The sequence below is a fragment of the Lissotriton vulgaris genome, chromosome 12, assembly GCF_964263255.1.
Source record: "Lissotriton vulgaris chromosome 12, aLisVul1.2, whole genome shotgun sequence".
NCBI classification, from domain to species: domain Eukaryota; kingdom Metazoa; phylum Chordata; class Amphibia; order Caudata; family Salamandridae; genus Lissotriton; species Lissotriton vulgaris.
In genome coordinates this window covers 597,486,104-597,497,124 of record NC_141700.1, presented here as the reverse complement: position 1 = coordinate 597,497,124, position 11,021 = coordinate 597,486,104, and the positions used below count along the sequence as shown (strand labels likewise).

Below are 11,021 nucleotides of genomic sequence, written 5' to 3'. Positions count from 1 at the left end.
CCGTCCTTGTCATAGTGGGTCTTTTTGTTGGGAACAGGTGCATAGGGTTACGATGGTTGTATTTTTATGCTGTCGCTGGAAATAGGTGCTGCGGGGTTGTTCTAAAGTTGGCTGATTGACAGAAGTTTGGGAAGTTTTGGGGGCAGGGCCAGGGAAAGGTTAGGCAGGTAGGATAAGTTTACATAGAGGTTAGATAGCTACAGTTGCAGAGGACAGATAAGATTGTAGGTTTTATTAGAGGGCAGGAGTTTGGAACTGCAATACGGTGAATAGGATTGTTGTGGAATGTTATGTAATGTTAAGTTGTCGGCAGGGTGGGGGATTTTTATGTGGGGATCGTAGGGGTGGGGGTGGAAAGTATGGAGGAGCAGTTATTGATGTATAATCAGGTTTTAGTTTGTAAGGCAATGGCCTAGGCTGGACTTTGTGATATGAGCATGTTTTCAATAAAGCTGCCTTTTTCACACACAAAAATGGGTCTCTGTGTTGGCTGTCTCCCTCCCAAATCCAAGGTTTTCATGATGTGTTGTTGCACTATGTGCTGGAAACAAACAAAGACGGACCCTTTTCAATTGAATCAAAAATAAAACTAAAGAATGCATTTTACAAACCAGCAAAAACAACGGTCAGATTGTCGTTTCTAAGCTGAAAGATAATATATTGACAATTAAGGCCGCATCAAGGTTGCAACATTACGTGGTATAATAAATCATAAGCGAGAAAACAAATATAAATACAATTTGTATGTTTTGAAATATTTTTTTTTTCTTAAAAACACATAAGAATAGTTACATTAAAACATTAAAAAGCAATTAAGGGTCTGAACCTATAAAGTTCTAATACAAACAATATGAAATTCTTAAAATACAAAGCTCATAAACACATTTCAATGCAATCCAATACACATAGACACTGTGATCCTTATGTATAATGTTCTTAACAGTAGAACAAATTTGTTAAAAACAATTAAAAAATTGATATAAAATTGTGGAAAAGAACTGTCACTGGGCCTGAGGAGGAAGATGAACCAGTTTATCTACAGGGTAACGGGCAAATGCAATGAATACTGAAGGAGTGACCCTTGCTGAAAGGAGGAGCTCCGGGCTGGGATAAGCGCCCGCTTATTTTAGAGGGCAGCGCAGTCAGAAGATGCTGTGGCATGGACCGCTCTCCGGCCCCTGTGCAGCTGGCGATTTCTTCCGGGGCGGTGGGTGTTTATATTCTGGTGCGGCCGGGGGTGGGACCTGTCGGAGCGGGTGGTCCATCTGTTCAGAGCGGTGATATTTATTTTCTAACCACTTGCAGGGTTTAAGGGACTGGACGACCAGTAAGACCCTCCTAGTACTGCCTCTTCGCCTGTCAATCACTAGAAAGTAGAGTTCCCATTGCCTCTCCCTGCCTTCAATCCGGGCAATCGGGTTAGAGTCCTTTTCGTGGCTGAAGAGGGCTAGAGTCGTACCCAGAACTGAGGTAATCGGATTTAAAGGCCGCCACCTCTGACGTTGGCGGTGAGACGCTTGCTCGTAAACCTCTCGTCTGATTTCGGGAGGGCTGTCACGGCGAAGACCCGTTTCTACGGACGGGGTTTCCTCCTGGGAGCACGATGCGGTAATTTTGAGCTTCACTCGGGAAATACCAATACTAGTTCCACGCAGCGCTAAGGAACGGTGTTCCGCTTGGGAGACTGCGCCATCGTTTCTATGCGCTTTCCTTCTGGTGCAAAGAAGATGCAATAGTTCCAGGCATCGCGTGCCCGCCTGGAAGGGGCGTATAAAGATTCCAGAGCATAGCACTCACAGGAAGAGGAGACATTAATTATACGGAACATTCCCCAGGGCAGAGAATGTCTTTATTCCAACGGACTGTACTCCTGCTAAGAAGGTAACGACTTTTCACCGCCTAGTCCTTCATACCATGCAAGTGGACACAAGTATTCCTAAGCAAGAAGAGGACAGAAACCCTTCACTGAACTCAGTACTTTTTGGAAGAGTTTACGATCAATTCCAAGCGATACATTCCTTGAAAATGGATCATTCCAAGCAGAGCTGCATGGGTTGTAAATTTGGCCGTTAACTACTGTGCTTATCGTGGGAAGACAATACACTAGTTTTTGTGTGTAGGGTTTTCATGTGGATACTTGGATTGCAACGAAGAGGATACAAAGGTGTTGAGCCCCAACCACACCCACAATGACACAAGCAGTTTCGGAATAGAGAAATCACATTTTTATGTAACTGAGGAACTGCCCAGCTCTGCACTTAATTCTGGACCACCCCAGCCCTCTTATTCTGCGGAGTCATGTTGAAAGACGAGTGCAAGACCTTGCTGGATGCTCTCAGTAGGGTGGCCGCCTGCTACCGGCACATGGTCCTGACTATGGGTGGGACATCGGACTCGCAGAACCTGCGAGAGGAGCTGAAAAAGACGCGGCAGAAGGCACAGGAGCTCGCTGTGGCCAACAGGAACAAGCTCACGACGGCTCTGAAGGATAAGAGCATCAGCAAGGAGGACCGGGCAGAATTTGAGCGGCTCTGGGTGATCTTTTCCACCTGCATGGACCTCCTGGAGGTAGACATGAAGCGTGCTCTCGAGATGGGGCAGGAGTTCCCCTTGAACGTACCCAGGAAGTACCTCATTCAGAGCGGGATGAGTGGTGGCACCTCCGGGGTGGCTGCCCGGGCCATGAGCGTCCAGACCATGAGGTATGACGCAGACCACAATATTGATGTGGTCGACTTGAAAGACCTGGAGAATGAGATCCACCAAGTGGACGAGATGATGTACGAGATGGAGATGAAGGTGAATGTTCCTCGATGGACAGTGGAGGCCAAGCAGGACCCTGGGGATGAGCTGAACTACTCAGCCAGTGCTGGGACCTCCTCTGTGGGCATGATCTCTTTGGACGAGAACAAACCATTCTGTGACCTCAGCAAAGTTTTAGCTGGGATAATCTTCACAGCAGTGCTGATCATTGCTGTAATTTTAGCTGTCTGTGTGGTGAAACTCTCCTAGGACTATCTTTTATTATTAGCACACAGCGCTAGTCTACAAAGTTTGCAATCATTAGGTGGGACAAACCATCATCTTTATTTATTTCCAGCATATAAATTATTTTGTTTTTCTCTGACAGCGACGTACAAGCAGATGTGATAACATGCCATTTTACGATGATCACCTCAAAAGGTTTAGTAGACATCTGCTTGTTACCTAGCTTTGACTTCGGTAGCACAAATTAGATTAGGGGCATGAGACGAACCGAATGCCCCATTATTAATATTTATGTGTAGGGCAAAATTTAAAAGGTATTTATTTTTTACAGATGAATGTTTACATTTTTTTTACCCTGGTATAGTGCATATATTTACGTATGTATGTAGAGTGGGTTAGGGTATAGAAGCCTTTTTGCTTCAAAGCTTAAACGGATTTTTGGTCTATAAATAGATTGGATTTCTCTCTGTTTTTTTTAAACTGTGTTATGCATATTTTGATGCCAGTTTTTCTAAACAGCTGTATTTTTCAGGATCTAGCAACTGTTTTTGTAATTGTATTTATTGCTGTTGTAGAAGGTATGGCACTTAAAACTGGAACATTTTAATAGACTATTGGAATGCAAAAATTCTGTAGTTGTTTAACGCAGAATGTACTCTTTACTGTTGCACTTTCATTGCCACATTTTATGCACTTTTCATGACCGCTTCACTGAACGCGCCCCAGCAGAGAAAACCGATGCTGGGACTTTCCATGTCAATGACAATCAGTAAGTTAAATCCTTCACGACACTAAGCTCCAGATATTGGTTAAAGCTGCTTCAGGTTGTATGCAGGGCACAAAAACAACAGATAAGATTGCCTGTCTCCAGTAATTGCCCAAGCAATTTTTTGGGATTCGTTGCCTTTTCTGCATTGCTAAGGGCATATAGTAGCATACCAGTAGCGCAGGTTCATGCAAATTGACTGGTTGTGAAGAAGTCTGTCAGTTTACAGAAGGGTTCCCCAAAGTGGTGGGGTGCAGCTCCAGCCAGATCAGCAGGGATTACACGGTGTTCAGCTAGTCTGTCGTAAATCGTAACCAACTAGTTACTTTGAACATATAGATAGCAGGGTCACCACACTACCGAAATTGGATTAGTTATAGAAACTGAGTTAATACAGTTTCTTAACACTTGGGAAAAACTGGTCCTTGGCCGGAAATACTGTCATCATCAATCAGTATTGTCAAATGAAAAGGATAACATGTTATTTGATGTGGTTTGTAAACTTACTGCTTTGTTTAGAGAGAGATTTGTATGTATTAGGTGAGCCTCGAAGAAGCAAAGTACAAGTATGAATTTTTAGTTCTATCTTTAGTGTTTGTGTGTCGGCACCTCACAGCGGCGTCCTCCTTACTACAGCCTGCTTTGCATGTTTGGATTCTGCAGTGTTAGGCTTGAGGGGTCATTATTAGGCAGATGCCTTCGATGAGAGCAATGATCTGCTGATTAATGGTGGCCAACCTCCTGGACTTGATGAGACCTTTACTTCCACTGTGAATTAAGCCGCTAATGCCTGGAGCGGCCGATCTCATTGGCTATAATAAATCCAATAAACAGGAGGGCTGCTATTTTTGCTTCCTTTTTGCACCTTCATGTACTTTTGAAAACAAAACTTTTTAGTCAAACTACTTTTATGTATAGATCATAAATTTGTTTTTTGAACCACTTTGAACAATCAGTTTATTATTGATCTTTTCCCAGTACCACCCTTTCCCTTTGCAGAGTTTACAATAACAGAAATATGCAGTTTTTGTGGTGTCAACATCCCACATAAAACTTTTGTAAACTGATTATTTTTAAGTAAATGGAGGCGTTTTCATTTCAAACTTACCACGTGGTGGTACCTGCCACAGTTTGATGTTTTGTTAAATACACATTCACTGATTCTCCGCTAAGATGACATACTAAATAACCTTACAACATCCCTGAAGAAGAGCCTATTTCAGGGGCGATATGGTAACAATCAAAATCCCAAAGTCTTTGGAACTTAACAGTTCTGATTAACTGCACAACCTATGTTCCTCCTAGTCCTCTGCTCATGCCCTCACACATCTCGGAATATGTAATTAATGTTATCACTGCTAACATCATGTGACATGAACATTTGCAACCATCTGGGTTTCCTAGATGGCATAGAGTACACAGTGAATGGCCTGTACTACATTCTGTATGTAGTGGATAGCCATGCCTGCTACATCAATGCACATTCAGCATGGCCTGTGGCCAAGCCCTTTATGTAGAACTTGCAGGTGTATCCTATGTGTAGTTGTTAGGTCTCGGCTATAAAGCGCATGCTCTGTTGCGAAGAGACCTGTTGTTTTCAATTCGGTAGGCTTCAGCCCGCCCATAGGCTTACCATTTGTTTGCTCCATCTTTCCTCTTGTATGCTTCATTCCTGTTTGACAATAACATGAATGCGTCATGACTTTTCCTGTGTCTGGCCCTCCCTCGGAGCATGGGCTAAGTACTTATGTCCATCCACTGCTCCTGTTTTAGGAGATACTTTTTTCTGTGTCTTTGAACACTGCATATGATTACTTGTGTTTTCACTCACTCTATCTTCTCACACCTGTTGCTTCTCAACCTTTGCAGATCAGCTTTATTATTCACCTCTTCTCCCACTCATGTGCTGTTTCTGTTGCATTTTGAAAGTTGCTTATGGTGTTTCATTATTAAAAAAGCAAACACATAGAAACAGACATTCCCAAATGTAGCAAGGCTTTTAAAATTAAGCTCCACAAGGCATGTTGTATATCAAACTTGGCTTCACCCACATGTCCTCTTTTTTATTTTGTTTCACTTTAACTCTCCCAGTTCACCCACCGTTCCCCTCTCATTTAAACATAATTGCATGCTTCTGGCAGATGAGTCGCAACAGAGCACACACTACAGGTCAAACTGACAAAAACAGCTCTGCTGTTGGGGGCTGGGCAAGCTCCCAGGAATTGGCCAGGCCAAGGAGCAGCTGTGAGAGCTGGGCACAGGCAGTTGCTACTCAGGCACTTTGCATCAGTTTCCTTAAGAGCTGCTACTCGTGTGTTCTTTCCCAAATGTCTTATTTCACCAAAACATTTTTCTTCATTATCGCGCTTGATAGCGATTTCAATTATGTGAGTTCAGATTACAACACAGGCTGGGTGATAGCGCAAGAATTTCAGCTATGCTGAACAGCAGCCGTGCTGCGATTGAGCCTGGCTAAAAGACATTGACAACACCAGTAGTTCTCGGATTGCCGAGACCTATTGGCTTTGCCATTGCTTGTTGTAATTGCAACACTCATGGCCTCAACAAAAACCTTTCCATAGGGCTTATAGGGTAGAGCCTTTGGCTATGTTTTTACCTGCTGCAATTAAAGGCATTGGGCCTGTGCTCGCTTCTTATATGGATATAAAATCCACTTACACATGCTTCTGGCTTTTTCCTGTGTTGCTACATGTTAAATAGTGTGAGCCCCTATTGAAATGATCAGATCTAAAATCGTGCATGACATTGACGACTGACAGAAATTGCAGTGATTTCATTGAGATTCATTTGACCTTTTCATGTTTCTATTTAACATCAGTGTTAGGTCAGCTGTTGCAGTAACTGACTTTCATGCTGAAATTTAGAACAATTGAAAAGATAACTTGAACATTGAGAGACTCTGTGACTTGTAGTTAAGTTTTACACACATTTTCAACTTTGGCAGGCAGTTTCTGTGAAAGTCTTAAGGTGGCTGCTTATGAAGCTGTTCATGCACGTTCTATTTCACAAGGAATTGAGTGGACTTGCTGCTTCCTCCACACCAATGTAGTGTCTAGATTCTACATTTGTTCTTACATTGAAGATTAGAAGAGATCGGTTATTCCTTTCATTGAACCACTGCAATACTTTTAAAACAACCACTGTAACAAAATGTTCCTTCTGCTCAGTGCTAATAAAGAGATTATCACTGGAAGTACCCGCCTTGTTGCAAACAATTACCTGTATTGACTTTGACTGGTGGATTTTTGATGGACACTTGTAAAGTGAGATTGGCCTTCTAGAACCAAAGGTAATGGGCTAGACTGTCATGGAAATGTTACAAAACTCCATGTTGGACCGTTGGTGGGTTTTTTCTTTTTGGTCAAAGGCATTTGTGGTCCACTACCAACTTTTTGAAGTGGCAGCTGCTGTAGGGCTCTAGGTATGACCATGTGTGTGTTTTTCCTTTCAAAGATAAAGCACTGGTATTTCTTATTAAGTCCCCTTATAGGGACTTTTTGGAAGTTTGCAAACACCGTGAGAAACTTTTTAGTGTTTTCTTTATTTCAAACTTCAAACACTGGTCATGATAGTTATAGATACTTTGGAACACAATTCACCTGGAATTTGAAAACCTGTAATCTAGGCTCTTAAACATGTATTCAAATGTGGATGTAATTTGCAGCGAACCATCGTTTTGCCTTGTTCTCCATAGTAAATGTGCATGTTCTGCATGGTAATTGGCATCAATTCTGGGAAATGCAGACACACGTATAAGAAAGTAGTAATACACACTCAGCCAAACATGCTTGACAGTTCAGGTCCCATGGTTGTGCTGTCAAGGCTCCTTTGTGTCAGATCTGGGCAGTCCGAGCCTTCTGTTGTGCACAGGCTGGGTATGCTCAGGCTTTCAATTGAATAGGGCTGTCTGCAGTAGATTCAGCAACCTGAATGTGCTACAAGTTAGAGTACGAGCTGCAGACAGCACAGCTTGGAAATGCAGAGTGCCAAACTCTGCAGCCATTTGTGTTGTTCAGAAGCTTTGAAAAGTGAGATTGAGCTGGCCCTTGAGCGATTTCTGAACTCTGGTCTGTGAAGATCGAGAAATCAAGTAATCTGCACTATGAAGCCTATATGAAACAATTGTTTAACTTGCACCCTATCCTCAGCTCTGTGTATCTACCCGCCTTTCTGAAACAAACACAAAGTAGGGAGAGCTCTGTGAAAATACTTTTGCACTTCAGTATTATATAACTTAGATATTTATTATATAAGGCTCTGTGTTCTTATGTGAATCTAGATAGTGTTATACTTACAAATGTTTTAAAGGGACACCTATTACCAAAGTGCAAGACATTAGTTAATATGTTTCTTGTTTAATTCACGTATAGGTGTAATTTTCCTCAATTAGCAATCTGCTGAACAAAACATTTTCTTAAAGTATCACTACTTGGAGACATGTTACAGCCTTACTTGTATTATAGATTGTATGTTTCTCTTTGGAGTTCTAGCTACTGTTCACCAAAATGTAGATTTATAATTTACGGGTTAACAATATGTGAATTATCACAAAGTAAATGGAGTAGAGGCAGGAACATGATAGGGTAATCAATGACATGGTTCATGGTAAACAGCACTTTTTAAATTGTGGTTCCCACTGGAATATGTAAATAGTACATTCCCTCAAAGCATTTGAAAAACAGTTGATCTCTGCATCTGTTCTTAACGCTGTATTCGCATAAACAACCGTTCTTGTTGTTTTTGCCTCCTTTTAAACTATGCCAAATGTAAAATGCCAGTTCACACTTCAAGCTAGTTTGAAGGAAAACAAATTACGTTTCAGGTGTAAGTTATGTATTTGAAATTATTTAAAGCACATGTCAGAACAGTGATCATAAAGATCCTTTTGTGTAATTTGCATATAAAATGATGAATCTTTATGACCGGAATACTTACTCACGCTACATAGGAAACTGGATTGTGATGTGACATTTTGGAGACAAAGTAAGAAAATAAAACCACAAAGAAAACAATACAGAATTCTACAACTGTTGTGGTGTCTGTTTGTATTGGTGGCAACTAAATGTTCCAACAAAGAAAGTGATGTGAGTTTTGAGTTATCATAAATTCTACCCTAGAAGGTCATAGATTTACTTCTTTGTGTGCATTTGCCAAGAACATAGATTCTACAGTGGTCACGAGGGCTTCCTCTTTTAGGTCTCTCCTACAGACAGCTTTTAGCTCTTTGTTGTCGAAAGACCTATTGAGGACTAAAACAAAGCTTACACTAGGATTTGGGCTAGTCCATTGCGTCCCATTGGTTGACTTTCTTCCCAAATGCTTGCTTCTTATTCAGTTACATTCCTTCCTGCTCTTGGGTTTGTCACTCCCCTCTTTAATGAGAGTGTTGTGGGTTTTTTTCTCTCCGACGTGTGCTGCCTCCATCCTCCAATACCCACTGCCTTGCTCCATCCTTCCTCATCTCATCCATTGATTACCCCTCTTTTTTGCTTTTTTAATTTCTTTTTCTTTCTCAAGAGCCTCTATTGCTTCTCCTTCATTGATTTCTTTCTTTCCACTCCCATTGCATGTTTAAAAAAATAAAAAAAACTGTTATTAACTTTTTTAGAAAGCCGGATAGCTGCCATTGCTGCCTGGCAGCTCCTTTTTTCAAATGCATTTTTAAATTATATTTTTTATTTTCTGTGGCAAGATTGTAATCCTCCATCTTGGAATGGTAAATAAAAAAATAAACAAAATGGCTACCATGTCATGCCGTTTGTGCTTGCATACGTCGGAATACGTTAGTATATACGTCGTCATGATAGGCTGCTAACGTCATCACACATACATGCACATGTATCATGGGACTTGCAAGTTGTTGCACTTGTTTTTTGATTTCTGTTTAGGGTCAAGCCTGCGAGAGCATATGCTAGCGCATGCACCTCACTTGCGAGACGCTCTTGTCCCCAAAAAGGGCTTGAGCCCGCTTATTGCTTACTCTTTGTCCACTTAAGTCTCACTCTTCTGTGCAGCTGTCTTAATTTGTCAGTGCAGCCGAAACGTCATTCCTACCGCTTGTTGTGGAGCAGGGACCAAGCACAGATTAATTCAAGGTAATTAGTGCCCTTCTGCTGCTCCAGACGAGATTCAGGTACAATGTTTTGTCTGCCAGCTGAAACGTCACTTTCAACGCTTGTTTCCTGCTTCAATCGCAAAGCCTCCAAAACCAAACTGCCGTTTGGTACCAGGACCAGCTTTGTTCCAGTTCATGTTAGAGTCTGCTGAATATGCAGAAGGTTGAATAGCAGAGTTCTTAAAGCTGCAGAAGGCACTGTCCAAATGGCCTCTACATTCTGATTCCACTAAGGAGAGATCCATCCACTATACTGGAGGCAACGCCACCATGAATCAAGATGGCAAACATACATAGAGGCCATCTTGCGACACGGCGGATCAAGAAATGTGATCAATATAACAAAATGTTAGTCAAGCGTGGAAGTAGATGATAGAACTCAAGCGTCCCTCTTCTGTGATCCACAACTTAGGTGCTAGACCGCACCCTCATGTTGCACTGTAGGAAACTAGAGCATGCTTTAAAGATATGAAGCCATTTTGAAAATGGGAGTACTTCTATAAGTAGTGTATACGACTATTTCAATCTTGGGTCAGATCCCTGCTGTAAAAAACACATTATTTATAAAGCAAAGAAAAAATATATAGTCCTCTACAAGCGTAAGCATATGCATTTTTGTACACGGACAAGCTGTTTGAAACACACTTAATGCAGCGCTAGCATTTGCATTCCTTAACCATTCTTAATTGTGTTTGAATGCATTTAATTCTGTTACATCACTGTTTAATTTACTGCTACATTGTAAGAAACACTAGTGAATGACATTCCTGTACTTTGACCATAGAATGCGTTTAGTGGTCACCTGACAATTTTGCAAGAATCACTGCTCTGTTATAGCGTACTCGATAAACTGAATTACCTCTAGATGCTAGGTGTTAACACCCTATTTAATGGTACTGATTGTATCGCCTTAGAAGACTGAATGATTTTGTTTGCAGGGGAGTGATTCACTTCTGTTGTGCCCAGTTACGGTTAGATCTCTGCTATAGATGCTTTCCTTATCTGAGCTGTTTTGCCGGATTCCGCCAAGTTCCATAGCACACTGTTATCTGGTAAAAGTTGTTCGGCTTCTCGCAACAGCATTATTGCAGTAGCATAATTAAATGTAATCGAATGTCACTGGCCGCAATT

At 41.5% G+C, this 11,021-nt stretch overlaps 1 protein-coding gene across 1 annotated transcript; it reads left to right on the top strand.

Annotated features, from left to right (window-relative positions):
* Positions 1–1,265: 1,265 nt before the first annotated feature.
* RGS9BP (regulator of G protein signaling 9 binding protein) lies at positions 1,266–5,270 on the top strand. The gene has a single exon (XM_086945454.1). It carries the CDS (start codon positions 2,299–2,301, stop codon positions 3,010–3,012), a length of 714 nt encoding a protein of 237 aa, XP_086801580.1. The 5' UTR covers positions 1,266–2,298; the 3' UTR covers positions 3,013–5,270.
* The last annotated feature ends 5,751 nt before the right edge of the window (positions 5,271–11,021 follow it).